Source organism: Pleurodeles waltl, chromosome 6 (assembly GCF_031143425.1).
Source record: "Pleurodeles waltl isolate 20211129_DDA chromosome 6, aPleWal1.hap1.20221129, whole genome shotgun sequence".
Lineage (NCBI taxonomy): Eukaryota > Metazoa > Chordata > Amphibia > Caudata > Salamandridae > Pleurodeles > Pleurodeles waltl.
In genome coordinates, this window is record NC_090445.1 from 1214324657 (window position 1) to 1214342094 (window position 17438).

Consider the following 17438-nt stretch of genomic DNA (forward strand, 5'->3'; position numbering starts at 1 on the left):
ACATCCAATTTATTATAAGAGTGAGGTTAATGAAAACGCCTATGTATCTGACTTTGGAACAGCATTTCTGCACACAAATGTTTTCCCTTTTACCTGTTTAATCTGTTTTATGTTTCAGGCAAGATCTTGAAACTGTTGAATCTATTTTACAAAAGGAAAGAAATGCAAAAGCTGGGAGCAGAAAATGGGCTAGACGGTAAGACATTGGTTACATTGTTTACCACAGTGCTCATTTAAGTGACAGTGGCACTGGCTCTTTCTTTTTGATTATATTTTTTTCTTACTCTTTAACCTCTCCTTCTGGCTTGACACTATTTTATATTGCCGACAGCAAGTTCTTAATTTTCTTCTTTGTTTTCAGCTGCTTTTGAAACTAGTCAGTTAGTCTTAGATCTGGCCTGTGTAGCCGTTGATACGAGGAGAGTAATATAAAGTTTATCATGAAAATCATTGAGCGACTTACACTATTGCTGTCATATTTTTTTCTTTCAGCTAGATATGCTACTTGGGTTCCCTGTGCTTCATAACATGTAATTTTAGAGTCACTTCACATTTAGCCAGTGCCACTGGAATTCTGAGGCAAAGGAGGGCCAAATTATGCAGTAGAGTTGACTGACTAAATTGTGTGATGTTAAAGGCAAATTATGCTGCTAAATGCACATGCTGTAGAAGTATTATTTTGATATTTTGTCCTTTTGACAGAAATTTTCACTATCTGGGCAAATGTGACCTCTGTATTATCACTGATGCACATTGACACAGATATCGACAATTTAATTAGAAAGTTTCCTGACATACTGTACATAATAACCTTATCAGCCCCTTCCCCAACAAATTTGCTTTTGTGTTCTGTATTTTAGAATAGTCTCATCAACAATTCTGCTGTTTACAGAGTACATCAGCTATTTTTAATCCCAAGAGGCCAGTCTGATTTACTATCCAAGCATGCTGCTGTCGGTAATGTCTATTATGTCTGAAATGTATTGGAAACACAATTGCCGATCGCAGAAACAACAAGTCTGTCATCGGCGTGCACATCCGCATCTAAAAACTGACTAGTGGTTAGCTAGATGTCTAATTACAATAAGTTCTCATTTAGCAAAGTAGAAAATAGAAATAGCTTATGGGTATACTTTCTATTTTGCTTTGGAATGGAATTATCTGTGTTTTTCGTACCTCACTCATTTTTAAATCTTTCAGTGTGCAAATTTAAGTGTGTGCTGCCCACAAAATGTTCTTTGCAGACGGCTACTGGTTAGACTAAACCACAATAAACGACCTCCACCTTCTACCAGAAGAAGGTCTTTTATCAGTACACAAAAAAACATTATTAATTCCCCTTTTGTCCCTTGGCAAAGGGTGAGTCTGGTGCAGTGCATCAATGAGAATGACAAAAAGTGGTGGATGGAATACTTGATTTATTCTCAACTACTGATACTTGCTTGAGTGCATTCCAGTCCGTCGTTTTACTTGATCAGTGAGCTACTAAAGATTGGCACCAGCCACTGTGGATGTCATTTGTTGCGCCCCCATCAGTGAGGTGCAGCTTTGGTGCCAAGGTACACAGAGCTAACAGGCTTTCAATTATGTGCAGCTAACCACCTTCCACATATAGATATTTTCACTGTGAGACCTGTTGTGGATTGAATAGGTATTAATGGATGAACTTTACTGCTAGGTATTTCGAAAGGCTGATGGTTTTCCAGTTAATCATAAGTAACCGGTTAAACATCTAGGCTTGTGTTATTTAATTGTACAACTATAATAATTTGAGGAAGCCAATACTTGGGCACCTTTGATGGAGTATAGTATGCCTACACGATGGAGACATGCTACTTCATGCTTGGATCTTCTCAAACCAAGATGAAAAAATGTGTAAAACATATGGAAGCTCACACGTCAGGAGGAAGTGTTGGCTGCTCTACAGCGCCAAGTTGATAATGGCGACACTTTGGAGGCGGATTGCCTTGAGGTGAGAGATAGAATTGTGGACCTATGGGACAGACTAGAGAATTTTGTCCGCTGGAACTATAGGCAGGTACTATTCCGGGAAGGAGACCGCTCTGGGCACATGCTGGCTTGGCTTCTCCGGCAAGAGAAGCCCTTCCCCATTATCCAAATGCTCTGTGGCTCTTCTGGGTAAAGGATTTTAGGGCAGTTGAGGGTAAATGCGCACCTGCGTGAGCACTTGCGTGTTGTCTAGGCCTCACCCTGTAGAGTGGGTGAGACACAGATTCAGAAATACCTGAATGGACTCTGGTTACCTTGCCTTACGGCAGCCCAGGTGGAGGAATTGGAGGTAGATGTTTCATTAGAAGATTTGGGAGAGGCGTTGAGTGGTGTGGAGACCGGGAAAGCGCCTGGCCCGGACAGGCTACCAGTCGAATTTTACCCTGCATATTCTACTGTGCTACTTCCATGATTGTTGGAAATACTCCATGAGGCGCGAGGAGTGGGTCTGTTACCGGAGCATATGCGAGAAGCACTGATAGTGATGCTACCAAAGCCAGGAAAGGAGGTTGATGACCCGAGCTCGTATAGGGCCTATGAGCCTCTGTTCAGTTTTGGACCTCTCTCCCACTATCGGTCATGGATAGAATTGCGCCAAGTAAAAATATTTTGCTGCCTATATGTTATGCAGAATTCGCTCTGTGAGCTCCCTCTTTCGGTATTCCGATAGCTTGACAAACTGCACTTATCCTTAGTCTGAGCAGGCAAAAAATGCTGAGTTCACATGGGAGTTTTGAAATTGGACCTGCTGATGGTGGCTTGGGACTGCCAGACTTATACTTATATTACTTAGCCAGGTTGCTACAGTACACAGCCAGATGGTGTGAGGATGCGCCCAATTGGGAAAAGGATTTGTTAGCTGGTTCTGTCTGTGTGGAGCGCCTCCTGCATACACTGAGTGGCTCTGGGGTTCCGCAGGGCACCACCCATCTGGTGGAGCGGGTGTCAAGAGCTTGGGAGAGTGCAGTGGTGCGGGTCCTCCGTAAGGGCCCATACGCGCGCCTGCTTCCCCTGTGGTTGATCCGGCCTTTTGCCAAAGCTGCTGAGGTAATGGACTTTACGCAGTGGCGTGCAGGGGGTTTAAATAATGCTGGTGACTTATTTCATAATGGCGCGTTCATTACGAAGGATGAGGCAGAATCCTTGTTTGGAATATGTCCAAGGCAGTTCTTACAATATGCGAATATCTCACAGACGGTCAGAGGCATTTAAATGTCCTTTCCGGAGGAGCCCGTTTAATCTTGCTTCCTGGTGTCAATACTTGATCCCGGAAGTGATTGTGGTCTGCTGTCCTGAACTTACAAAGCTCTTAAGGGTGACAGGCTGAAAGGCATTCAGGGGATTAGAGACCAGTGGGACACTAGTCTTGGAACGGCGCTCACAGATGGGGGATGGATTAGGGCCCATTCTTTGGTGCGGGATGCGACTAGCAATGCAAGGTTTAAGTTGACGCACTTTTATTACTTACATGGAGCATACCTGACACCTCAACGCTTAAATAGAATATTTCTCTCAAGACCTGACAGTTGTAGCCGTTGTGGAGAGCTGTCGGCTTAATTTGATCACATGGCATGGGTTTGTGGCTCTGTCCAACCTTATTGGCAACAAGTGGTGAAGACACTGAGGGAGGTCACGGCTGTAAGAGTGCAGGTGACAGTGAAGCACTGCCTGATGGGCCTGATTCCAGTCCCCAAAAAGGGTAAAAAAATGGCATATGGATTTACACAGTTGGGGCTTATATTGGCGAAGAGACGCATTGCGATTCGTTGGGCCAGCCCGCACCCCCGATGCATGTTACCTGGATGAGTGATTTAGCTGAATGGGCTACCGCAGAAGAATGCCGCTTGCGGAAGGGTCGATTGGATGAGCATGCTGCCCGGGATTTGGAGTTCTGGCGTGCCATGATTGAGTTGACTGGTGTGCAGGAGAGCGAGGGAGAGAGTCCTTTGATGTGTCTGCTTGTTGAGCCCCGGTCGTGTCTTGGCGTATTAAGGTATGGATGTGTGTTTTGGTGATCATGGGAGGGCACTCACCCGGTCATGCGCGAGGGGGGGGTGCCGTGGATGACTCCACCTCCACCCCCTCGCTCTGGCTTCTGTGTCGTCCTGAGATGCTGCTGTGAACCACTCCAGGATGCCCCACCCCCCCGTCGCACCAGCCTGCTGCACCTGATAAAGGACGATTATCCGTAGCGCTATCCATTGGTCTGTCGATGTTTACTATACTTACAGTGTCTTGATGTTGGTTAATATGTTATAGTGTACTACACTGTCTCTATAGGGGTGGGCACCATGCTGGTGGGCTGCTGTAGCAGTCATGTTGGTAGGGTCGCCCTAATCTAATGTCACGGATGCCTTATCTTCTATGCACGCTCAGCTGGAGCAGTTGTGTAGACCTGAAGCTGATCTTTTCAAAATGTTACTGGCATGGAGTGTGCAATTGGTCTGACATTCCCCCCTTAAAGCACTGTGTCATACTGTAGTACATAGTTGTATGTGTTTTATCTTCTGCATAAATAAACAAGTAAAAAAAAAAAAAAAAAAAAAAAAAAAAAAAAAAAAAACAAGATGAAAAGGAAAAAAATGGACAAAAACATCCTTTTGAAGGCTGCAATACCTTATGTGGCTAATAGAGGTTTATTTGGAACTCCATAGGGACACCTAGTAACAGCTTGTGGTATTGTAGTCTTTCCTTGCTTGGTGGATATTCTTTGACTTTGCCGGAGACTAGCAGCGACCATTGCATTTTCAAGTGCACCACAAGCTTGTTATGTGCTCCAGGCTTTCTCAGGAAAGTAGTTATTGATTATCGGACCGTTTCCGTTAAACTATTCTAGGTTTTGTGATGCATTGGGTAGTCTGCTACATGGATAGTCAAGATAGTGTGCTGCCTGGGTAAACACTTATAAGGTCCCAAAGGCGAGACGTATTGGCTACGCCAATGCTTGTTTTATACTGGAGTCACTGTCATTCGTGTATTCCAAGCTTGCATTTACTCAACCTAATAACAAAGGCTTTGCATTAATAAACCATGAATACAAGTTCAAACAGCATTGACATATGGACACACATATTACCTTAGCTGTAGACAATGGCCTTCCCTGATCCATAATTTGGTACTGTAAACTGGCAACCAAAGAGTTTGTGCTGCAGAGGGTTGTGCCAACTTATCCCAGTATCAAAATAAACACAAAAACTGGTTGTCCTTGAACCCAAACAATATTTCCTGGGCGTCGGGCTACAGAAATTACACACCCTGTAGCTAAAACATATCAAACGTCACTAAACATGCAATGACGTGTTGCCACAGTGGAAGGCTCTTTGCAATGGTTGACTGGTCACCTCTCAGTTGCCTCTTGCTGTGCTTGGCTGTTAAACTGGTACTAGTGAAGTGAAACCATTGTCCAGACAATATTAACATGTAAAAATGGCAAAATAATCATATAATACTATAAGAACATTTGCCACATTAAGCTACATCATTTTATGCACCTTTTCTCGCTGCATAATTTAGTCAACCCAGCTGAATAATTTTGTCTTCCTCTGCTGCGTAAATCCGGTGGCCCTGCTCAGCATAAAACTTTTTCAAATATCCATATTCTTTCTGCAAAGCTCCAGCCTGACAAAACTGTTGCACACCTTGCTAGATGCACAATTGTTTTTCCTTGCTCAGAGGGCCAGGGTACCAAATTTATGCTTACATATAGCAATGCTCCTCTGCCGTCTTTATCAAGAGTTACATGAGCATATGTGACAAAGAGCAGTCAGGGGCAGCAGGGAGGTGGCAATTTCCAAACTGGTACTTTTGACACCAAATTGTTCAAAAGTGCAATACAGATCTATGGACTTAAAATATTTGTAACTACACAGTGAACTTATTTTTTCCAAGATTAATATTTAGGCCTGACAATAGCTAGAGCAGATTTTTCTAAGGGAATGCACAGACTTTAAAAAGAAATACCAATGTTTCATTTGCTTCGTTTTTGATTTTGCAAATTGAGCCCATTTGCTTGTAACAAACATGAGGAAGACTGCTAAAGTATTAAGCAGGATTTCAAAACCAGCCCAACCCAGAGCCAGGGAAATATTAGCAAATTTGGAATCCTGGAATAAAATGCCAAACTGCAATGGCTTTTTACTTCCAAGCAGACTGAAAAATCTACAGACAGTTGGAAAAAACAATTATAAAGTGCACAATGCTCAGCCTCTCTCTCCACCAAGGCTGTTCCTTCTCTTCGTTACGTTGAGACCAAGCAATTTTCAGTACAAGCCCATCTGCCTTTAACCCCTTCTGTGACCAGGATGTAATGGTTACATCCTGAGGCACAGTGCTCGTGTGCCCAGGACGTAACCATTACGTCCTGGGCACAGAGCACTGAGGGAGCGCTAGCGCTCCCTCTGTGGGGTTCCCCCCCCACCCCCCTAAGGCAGGGATGGAAGGGGAAGACCTTCCCCTTCCACCCCCAACCCCCCCACCCCGTGACATCAGCGCGCAATCATGCGCTGATTGTCCCAGAGGCCTCCTAGCGCGATCGGAAGAGAGATCACGTGGGGGAGGCCGAGAGAGGCTTCAAAGGGAAGGAAAGGAATTTCCTTCCCTTTGAAGTCTCTTTCTGCGTTTCAAGAGCCGGATTTGAAACGCCCACTAGACATCAGGGATTTATTTTGCAAATGAAATTGGCATGAGGGGAGCAACCCCTTGGACAAGGGTCGCTCCCGGCGGGGGCATTTTTTTGGAAGGCCTTTTCTCAACCCCCCCCCCCCCGGGGGGGGGCAGATCGGCCTATTATTTGTTTTTTTTGTATTTTAGAGGTGGGGAGCGACCCCTTAGGCAAGGGTCGCTCCCTTAGGGGGCAAATTATATTTAGGCCATTTCAGGGCAGATTGGCCTATTTTTATGACGGCAGTCTGCCCCCAAGGGGGACAGAACCCACTAGACACCAGGGCGTTTTTTTTTTTGGGGGGGGAATTTCACGCAAGGTGAGCGACCCCTTAGGCAAGGGTCGTTCCCCTGGGGGGCAAATTTATTTTAGCCCATTTCCCCTAGGTTTCTAGTTTTAAAAAATGCGCTGGTTTGCTAGGTTTGCCCAGGTGCCATCTGAGCTAGAGGCCAAATTCCACAGGTAGGCACTGTTTTCTGTGAAAAAACGTGATGTGTCCACGTTGTGTTTTGGGCCATTTATTTTCGTGGGCGCTAGGCCTACCCACACAAGTGAGGTACCATTTTTATCGGGAAACTTGGGGGAACGCTGGGTGGAAGGAAATTTGTGGCTCCTCTCAGATTCCAGAACTGTCAACGAAATGAGAGGAAAAAGTGTTTTTTGGTTCAAATTTTGAGGTTTGCAAAGGATTCCGGGTAACAGAACCTGGTCAGATCCCCACAAGTCACCCCATCTTGGATTCCCCTAAGTGTCTAGTTTTCAAAAATGGGCTGGTTTGCTAGGTTTCCCCAGGTGCAGACTGAGCTAGAGGCCAAAATTCACAGGTAGGCACTTTGCAAAAAAACACCTCTGTTTTCTGTAAAAAAAAAAAAAAAAGTGATGTGTCCACATTGTGTTTTGAGCCATTTCCTTTCGTGGGCGCTAGGCCTACCCACACAAGTGAAATGTAAGGCAGTGTGTAAAAAAAGACGTCTATTTGAGAAATGCCCTGTAATTCACATGCTAGTATGGGCACCCCGGAATTCAGAGATGTGCAAATAACCACTGCTTCTCAACACCTTATCTTGTGGCCATTTTGGAAATACAAAGGTTTTCTTGATACCTATATTTCACTTATTATATTTCAGCAAATGAATTGCTGTATACCCGGTATAGAATAAAAACCCATTGCAAGGTGCAGCTCATTTATTGGCTCTGGGTACCTAAAGTTCTTGATGAACCTACAAGCCCTATATAGCCCGCAACCAGAAGAGTCCAGCTGACGTAACGCTATATTGCTTTAAAAAATCTGACATCTCAGGAAAAAGTTGCTGATTAAAACGTGGAGAAAAATGGCTGTTTTTTTTCACCTCAATTTCAATATTTTTTTATTTCAGCTGTTATTTTCTGTAGGAAACACTTGTAGGATCTACACCAACGACCCCTTGCTGAATTCAGAATTTTGTCTACTTTTCAGAAATGTTTAGCTGTCTGAGATCCAGCATTGGTTTCTCACCCATTTTAGTCACTAACTGGAAGGAGGCTGAAAGCACAAAAAATAGTAAAAATGGGGTATGTCCCAGTAAAATGTCAAAATTGTATTGAAAAGTTGGGTTTTCCAATTCAAGTCTGCATGTTCCTGAAAGCTGGGTAGATGGTGATCTTGCCACCAAAAACCCTTTGTTGGTGCCATTTTCAGGGGAAAAAACACGAGCTGCCTTCTGCAGCCCTTTTTCCCATTTTTAAAAACAAAACAAAATTTTCACTGTATTTTGGCTAATTTCTTGGTCTCCTTCAGGGGAACCCACAAAGCCTGGGTACCTCTAGAATCTCTAGGATGTTGGAAAAAAAGGACGCAAATTTGGCATGGGTAGCTTATGTGAACAAAAAATTATGAGGGCCTAAGCGCGAACTGCCCCAAATAGCCATAAAATGGCTCGGTATAGGAGGGGGAAAAGGCCTGGCAGCGATGACGGGAACAGGCTACAAAATGCACTAAGGAAAAACATCTGTGAGTATGTTATGGGGCATGTGCATGCCACGGTGGGGGGGGGGGGGGGGAGAAGCTCCCTTTCAGTTGTGTCCGTGACATCCCCCCCCCCCCCCCCCACCCTCCAGTTGGAGCATAGGCAGCAGAGCAATAGCAATATAACAAGATATCTACTAGGGTTATTGATATGAATTGATACAAATTATTTGGAAAACCAAGTAAAATCTTTCCCTAGTTGATGCCATCTTCTTTTGTGCAAAACATAGTCTCTCAATAAATCTTCAGTTTCAAAAGCAAGATGCAAAACAGAAATTCTTCAGAATTCATCCTGTCAAATTCTATGGCTCCTTTATTACTTCTTCAGCTATGTTAGTATTAAAATTTGAAAAGTCAAGAGACAGTTTGTGCAGGCGTTTAGAGAGAAACTAAAAAATAGACCTCCTAAAAAGTAATAATGCAGGCACTAAAAATATACAGACAGACCTTAGACAGAAATGCAGGAATAAAATTGCTATAGAGTTTAATTGCAGATAGATCTCAAATGAAAAACACAAAACTAAATTCAGAAGAAGTTGAAGTTCAGATTCTCAAAATCTATCAAGCACAAAAAGTTATCGTCAAAATCAGTTTAGTATTTTGTTTTTAGAGTTTATTTCTTCATTGGGAAATTATTTAGGATCAGTTATTTCATTTCCCAGTTCATATGCCACTTCACCGAGGTTCTTCAGACAAAAACATTTCAAGCTTTCATTCAGATCAATGCCGTTTTATTCTGGCACAATTGTCTAATATGCCCATTCAGGTGTTATGTATTTTATTGTTTGGCATTCTTACTGTTTGATTTTTTTATTACTGCTTCATCCATTTTTTTGTCAGTCAGCTTTGTTACTGCTTCAGCTGACATTCAATCACTTTTTTTCCAAGCTGTCTTTGGTTTGCAATGCTCTTCTTCTTTCTCCCAGACTTCAGGTCATTGAGCTTAAATCAAGGCAGAATCTTTCAGTTTATTTGCTTCTTGACTTGCACTGCCTGCAATTTGTAGAGTTTTGTTTGCTCTCTGACTTACACTTGGGGTTTTCAGAGTTCTTTTTTCTGTTTTAATAGTTCACTTTTCTTCTTGTTGTCTTTGAACATTCAGATTTTTTTTTTTTGTCAGTCTTTGTTCTTTCCCATCAGAATCAATTGTTTTTGTCACTGTATATTTATCAGCAGCACATGCTCGCTTCATGTGAGATGCGTGGATCCAAAATGACCTACGCATTTCACAGCAGTATTCACTGTCATAATGACTAATTCTGGTCCACTTCACCTGGTTCTGAGACAAGACTTTTCACGTGTTTATTCACCAAAATGCAGTCACACGACTATAAGTTGTGGTGGGATTCAATGTGTTACAAACCTCACCTGGCGAGAGAGCGCACCACATCAGCCACACTTTTGTAGTAACCCATGATCAAGTCATCAGTAATAATCACAAGAGCAGCAGACAATGGAATACCAGGAATTCTCATGAATGTCCCTTTGGGCATTTCATGTGCAGTCAAACCTATCTTGTGTAATGTGCTTCTCATGCTGAGTAAGACTATAGGAAGAGCACCTGGCCATTTCAATTGAAGTTGAGGAACACAATTTGGCTAATTATGCTTTCATCATGGCCTTGGCCCTCTCCACAACTCCTGATGCTCCTGGGTGGCCTGATAGCTACAATGGAACTTCTGATGCTCAGTCTCCAGTACTGTACACAAGACTCTAGTGTACTCATTTTTTTTAGGTCTAGCTGTGGACAGCGCATGTGCTTTCGATTGCAACAGTCTTCTATTTCTTAAAAAATATGCTAAGACTGGCTTAACGTTGGTTGGCTTCATTGACAACTTTTTTGTTTTCATTGGTAAGCACGTGTCCCGGTGGGTCGATTTCATTTTGTCACTGTAGCATGAACAAAGTACTGATTACTTTATTGGTTAGTGCTCTTTATCACTGCTTGCTCTCGAATTGTGTTTTTTTGTTTTATTTGTTTTGTTTTGTGCTTTTGCTTGCACTCAGTATGACGTTTTCTGAATGAAAAATGTCTTGGATAATTTAACATAGCATAATCCTTGCCCGTAATAGAAATTAAACTTTCTTTCTCCTTTCTTCTTTTCTCCAGTAGCTGTTTGAAACATTGAATATTAAATTAACTTTCCCATGAATACTTTGGTTGACTGACATCCAGTTGTCTTCCACTCACAAGGCCCGACTGAGCATAGCATTCTTTTGCCACTCTCCATGATTCCCCTTTCTTCCTGCAACTAGTTCCAAAACCATTTGTTCAGCTATTCCTGCTATGAAGGCTCATTACCTGAAACAAAGGAACCCAGTTTTACTGTTCCAATACAGGTTGAAGAAAGATACTTTTAAACGTACCAATTGTAAGTTAAACGTTTAACAGAAGTCTACCCTTGAGTTGTAGAACCAATACTATAACATTCGAGTCATTATTCTATCACTTAATTTTTATTTTTTATTTATTTATACAATTTTACGCAAAGAAAAACAAACGACAGCCCCAAGAGCGATTACAAACATAAAGAATCAATCCATCAGTGTACATACATTGCCATTAAATTCAACCAAGGAAGTGATAAAGCAAAAACCAAGATTCCCAGCATACCCAAATCATCAGATTCCAGTCGACACCTTGTGCTCTGAACAAAGGTAATAGCATTAAAGCACACCACTAGGATAAAATCTGAATGCTGGCACTCTCCTAGGGTATAAGAACCCGACCACGACAATATAATGATGGGGACAGCAGGGCAGACTCATTCAGCAGGGTCACCAACCTGACAACACACACGGCACTGACGGGAAACAACAAACCAATCCACCATGTGCATGACCACTCAGAAGAAGACAAGGCCCTCACATTTCAGCTATGATACTCCAAAAAGGAGCAAAGCGGTGCCCGAATGTCTCTAGGGCGAGAGCGCTCAGGGCCAGCTCCCAAAAAGTTGATATTTGCTCCTGACAGAACGCAGCATCACGCAGCCAGTCAGTCCCGCGCGGAGCCCTGCCCCTTCCCCAGCACATTGACACTCTTCTCTTTGCCAGCAAGAGCAGCATGCCCACCAGATGTCTCCACGCTGGCGGCACCACATCCATCAGCCCAAGCAGCGCCAACGTAGGGGAGAGAGGCAAATCTAAACAAGTCTTTCCTGCTATCGCATGCATCACCTCCACCCAAAAAGCACGTACCTCTCCACAATTCCACGCCAAATGCAAGAAGTCAGCATCCGGCGCTTGGCATCTTTCACAGTGTGAATCTGCATGCAGACCCATAGCACACATACTACGAGGAGTGTAATCTAAACGATGTAAGAATTTAAAGTGAATTAGCCGCAGTCAATAGTTAGGCGACAGAGCTCTCGTGTGCACAGCAGCTTCTCCACATTGCCTCAGAAATATCCTCCCCAACATCCAGCTCCCATTTAGCCTTAGCAGTTGTAACCATAGCGCTCTGCTGCTCCTGCAAACACCCATACAGCTTGGTAATGAGTCTTCGCAGCGACTGCGCGTGCCACAGCGTCTCCAGTGTCTGGCAGGTCGTAGGCATTGTTGGGAGGCCAGCAAATCGCGCACGGAGCATCGCATAAACACGTAGCCCATATAACTGATGTAGTGCATTGTCGGCTCCAGCACTAAGCACCTCCTCCTGCGAAAGCAAGCGCTCACCCTCAAACCAATCTCCTAGCAATGACAACGCAGAAGCGGCGAGGAAGTCTTGCATCCGGGAATCTTGGGACATCTTCTCATCAGCAATATCCAGCACCGGGCAAAAGATTTGCAAGTCCCCGACCGGCATAACAAAGCCGCCCAAGCTCCGGAAGTACACCCCCCCCCCCCCCGAGACCGGGTCCGAGACATGCACCCAAGTACCCTCGGCAACCTGTCCGGCCACACTGCGTTGCTCTCAGGCGCAAGATGAGGTAAGTATTTTGTGGGGCGAATCCAGTGATATGCAAAATGGGCCTGCGCACAATAATAATAAAGCTCCAGATCGGGGGCAGCAAGATCTCCCCATCTCGAACGGCAGCAGCAGCTTCTCCCAGGCAATCCTGGGCTGCCAGCCCGCCCATACCAACCGCACCAGAGCCGATCTAAGCCGCCGCAGGAAACCTACAGTAAGCACCAACGGAAGATTAACAAAGAGATACAGGAATTTTGGCCGCACAAACATTTTGGCAATGCCAGTGCGCCCAATAAGTGAAAGCAGCAGCGAGCACCACACCTCAATCCTGTCCTCCAGCCAGGCTACCAACTTGCCATAATTGGAGAGCCAAAGGGTTTCTACATCGCAACTCCGCCAAACTCCCAAGTAGCGAACTGGGCCGTCCGCCCATTCAATGGGATATCTCAACGAGAAGCGCGCAGTTCCAGCAGTGAGGGGAAGCACGACCGATTTAGACCAGTTTATCATTATGCCGGAGAAGGCACCAAAGCGGACAACCCCATTAAGCAGGACGTCAAGGTTCTTACTCGGCTCCCGCACATATAGCACGGTATCGTCGGCATACATCGAAATTAATATCGGGCACTGCCTGAGCGGCAGCCCTCTACTGCTATGGTGCTGCCAGCTCCATTGCGATTGCAAAAAGCAACGGTGACCAAGGGCATCCCTGGCGGGTCCCCGGGCCTCCAGGAAGGGGTCCGAAATGCTACCATTCATCCGCAGCCTAGCGACTGGATCCGTATACAACACGCGAATCAGCCTTACAAATTGCTCGCTCATGCCCACCCTGCCCAGCAAAGCAAATAGATAAGGCCAGGCCAAAGAATAAAACGCCTTTGTAGCATCTAAAAACACTGCAGCAGCTTCATCCTCCACTGCAAGGCCGCCCAGCACCACGAGGAACGTGGCAAGTTATGCATCGTCGACCGCCCCTGCACAAAACCAGACTGGTCCGGGAGCACCAGCCGCGACATCAATGGTTGCAGCCGCGTCACTATTAACTTAGCCAAAATGTTATTGTCTACATTGATCATGGAGAGCGGGCGGTACGAGACACAGCTATGGGGTCCTTTCCAGGCTTGAGAATCGTAACAATCAACGCCTCATGTAGGGAAGCAGGCAGAGCCCCGGTTTCCATCGCCTCAGCATAGACCTCCAGTAAGTAGGGAGCCAAGATATCATAGTACTCTTTATAGAAGGCAGGGGTTAAGCCGTCTAATCCTGGGGACCTGTCCCCAGGCAGCCCGTTAATTACCGCCTTAACATCCTCCACCGAAAAGGGCTTGTCAAAATAAGCTCTATGTGCGTCTTCAAACCAAAGCAAGCTAATCTCTAAAAAATAAGCCTGCGCCGCTTCAGGGTTCAGCTCGGCAAGAGCTGAGTACAGGTCCATAAAATATGTCGTAAAGACCTTCATAACGTCTTCCGTTCCCGCCACCTGCTCACCCTCCAACCTCCGCTAGCCCAGGGTTTGCGCAACATATTCGCCAGCGTTCGTCCTGCTCTGTCTTTCTCACCATAATGCCGAGCCCTGGCATATTTCCCCAAAAAGCAGACCTCCCTCAGGGATGCCTCTTCATATCGAGAGACCGCGCCCTGTAAAGCCGCCAGCGACTCGCCAGCCCAGTCTGCCACCAATTTCGCCTCCAGCTCCGCAATCTGCGCCTCCAACTCAGCTAACTCGCAAAGCACTCCATGCTGCTTAGAAAGGCACACTCCTCGGATCTCCACCTTGAAGGCCTCCCAGAGCGTCCCGGCTGAGCTCACTGACTCACGATTCTCAGCAAAAAATTGTAGGATAGCCTCACGAACCTCCTCACGAAACGCCGCGTACTGAAGAGCCCCCCTGCTGCAAATGCCAGGCAAATGCAGCACTCTGGATCCCGGGTATCGCCAGCTCAAGCTTAACCGGGGAGTGGTCCGAGAGGGTCCGGGCCAAGTGCTCCACCAATTGCGTACACATCTCCACATCCCTCGGGCCCAGCCATCGATCTATACTGGTCCAGCTATTGTGCACATAATTGACACACGTACACTCTCTCTGACTACCATGCTTCGCCCTCCATAGGTCAATCAAGGCACCATCATTCATTAGTCATTAAAGCAGTGACCGAGTGTTGCGCCCTAGTCAAACTCTCCCGGTCTCTCTCCAGATCCAGGACCACATTGAAGTCCCCCTCCCCAAATCACAGCCCCACTTCCCATCGAGTCAATAAGGCGCCACACCTCACAGAAGAATTCAGGGTCATCAACATTAGTGCCATATACCGACACCGGCCGACAGGGCCTATCCAACAGCGTCCCACTCAACAGAACATAACACCCATTTGGATCCACAATCGCTCAATGCGTACGCCATTGTAGCCCCCTGCGCAAAAGAATCGCCGCACCTCTTGCATAACGTGAGTACACTGCGCCATGACACTCGCCAATCTACCCAGCCCTCAGACGATTCAGCGTGGATGCCACCAAATGGGTCTCCTGCAGCATGCATACGTCTATGTGATGGCGCTGGACGTAAGCAGACATAAGCCACACCTTGCGCTGGTCATTCAAGCCACCCGCATTCCAGGTAAGGCAGATAACCGCCGTCATCTCCCCCATCCTCGTCACCACTGCACTTCCATACGCCCCACCGCCAAGCCACTCTCTGCCACCCGCCAATCACAACCAACACAGGAGGACAGTAGTAAGAAATCCAATCAACACAGAAAAAACAAACCTTAACGCAATCCCACCCTCACCCACGCAGACCCCCCCCCCCCCCAAAGGGTCAGAGCAGGGAACCCCCCTCCCCGTCCCCCAAAAGAGGAGATTAAAAGCCCACAACATAGTAAGAGGACTCATCCAGGGATCGTAAGGCTAGCCACCCAACCCGCCAGCCAAGCAGACGGGCTGGAAAGGGCAAAGGGCTAGAGAAACAGGTGTACTGACACAGCAGCTCTTAAAAAGGAAAACAAAGGCACCACAGCAATATCGCCAGACGGGCATCAGGGCTAAACAGTGCCCCGGCCCCAAGGACAGTCAATCAGTGTCACTGATGTTCGCCTGCTCTGAGCCAGGATCGCCCGGCCCCTCGGCCGAAGACCTCCGGGAATCGTCTTAAGAAACTTAGCCGCCAGTTTTGGGTCTGTAAAGAAATGCAATGTGCTGCCATGCTGTATCCGAAGCTTCGCTGGATAGATAAGAGAAAAACGAGCAGCAGTCAAACTTGGAGAACGCTTGATCGGCAGGAAAGTATAGTCTGGGAAAAAGTGCAGCTCCGTGTTCCTATAGATCACCAGGCGCCTCTCTCTAGCCAGCTGCAGCACAGTGTCCCTATCGCGATAATTCAAGAGGCGAAAAATAATGGGTCACAGCGGGGTCCCAGGAGAAGGCCGGGACCCAGCGACCTGTGAGCTCTCTCCACCACCAACGTGCGAGTGAGCTCACCAGGAAATATGTCTGCAAGCATTTTCTCCATCAAGTCTTCCATCCTGCCCATGTCCGTGGACTCGGGAAGGCCAATCATCCTAATGTTGTTGCGCCGGGACCACGCCTCCAAATCTTCATTTTTATTCCTGATTACCTCCAGCACCCGCTCCATCTGCAACAAGCGTTCTCTCTCGCCATGCCGCTGATCCTCCATCTCTGAGGTGCACGACTCAGGCAGCTCAAAACGAGCACTGTGATCGTCCACCCTAGCCCTGATGCGGTCCATCTGCTCAGTCAAGTGGTACAGCTTAGCATCTATACCCGCCAAGCTACTCTTAAGATCCAAAAACATAGACTTAACGGAAGTGTCCGAAGGCCCATCGTCCATCTGCACCTCCCCAGACTGTAATGCAGGCACACCGCCCTTCCGCTTGCCGCCATCAAAGGAAAGCTTTGCTTGCTGCTGCTCCGCCTTACCCATAGTGACCGCCACTATAAGCCCCTGCAATTGACACACCACTAAAATCCAGTAGGCAGAAAGGCTGCACAAAAAGTATGTTTCGTGGGTGGCAGATCGCAAATAAACCTCAGTAACAGTTTGAAATCCTCCAGCCAGCAGCCACTCACTCACAGATGTAAACACTGTGTACCGTCAGAGCAGGCTACTCATCCCGTGCAGGCCTCCACAAACTCCTAAACGCCACTTGAAGCATCCAACAAGAGCATCAAAATGTGAATGCGGTCAGAAAAATGCCAGCAGGCACCGGTAGGCCCAGAAAAGCACCCCTGCCCGACTCGGCTGGTGACAGATCACACCGGGCCACTCTAGCAGGCGCCCACCACCAGGAGGCCCAGGGTGGGCGGGGCAGGTGGGCCTGCCCCCGCCCGGCATCAGGGCCCAAGTCCAGGTCCCCCCGCAGCGCAGGAGGACCACCAGAGCGCCAAATCCTGAGGGCCCCAACTACCGGAGTCACCGAGCCAAGAGGGCCCCCTCCGGCCACCCTCAAACCGGCCCAGCCGCGACCGCCGAGCTCGCCGCAGCCAAGGTGAGACTGGCCTCACCACTTCAGGCCACGCGGCCCAGCAGCTGCGCGCCGCAGGGATCACAGAGGCGTGGGGGCCGTGGTCCGATCAGCCCGCAGACCGCCCCCCCCCCCCCCCCCAATCAGCACCCCTCGGCAGCCCGCTCCAGCCGGCTTGCAGCAGCCGCCCTTCCAGCAGCACGCGGCCGCCTGCCAAAGCCGAACGCTCCACAACACAGCAGGCCCGGCGCCGGCCGAGCCCTCCTCCGTGCCGCCGTCCGTCAGGGCCCCGGGCAGTAAAAACTTCGGGACGGGCAGATGCACCGTCCCAGACAGCAAGTCGCCCGGCCGGGGAGCGCTGTTTCCGCCGCTCCT

The 17438-nt window shown here is 47.2% G+C and overlaps 1 protein-coding gene across 1 annotated transcript in view; it reads left to right on the plus strand.

The window, feature by feature from the left end:
• The window catches only part of SUPV3L1 (Suv3 like RNA helicase), a 1188002-nt gene that overhangs the window by 2759 nt on the left and 1167805 nt on the right, over window positions 1–17438 (plus strand). Inside the window, exon 2 of the mRNA XM_069240523.1 lies at window positions 119–196. Within this exon, the coding sequence (XP_069096624.1) occupies window positions 119–196 (78 nt within the window). The remainder of the gene's footprint in view (window positions 1–118; window positions 197–17438) is intronic.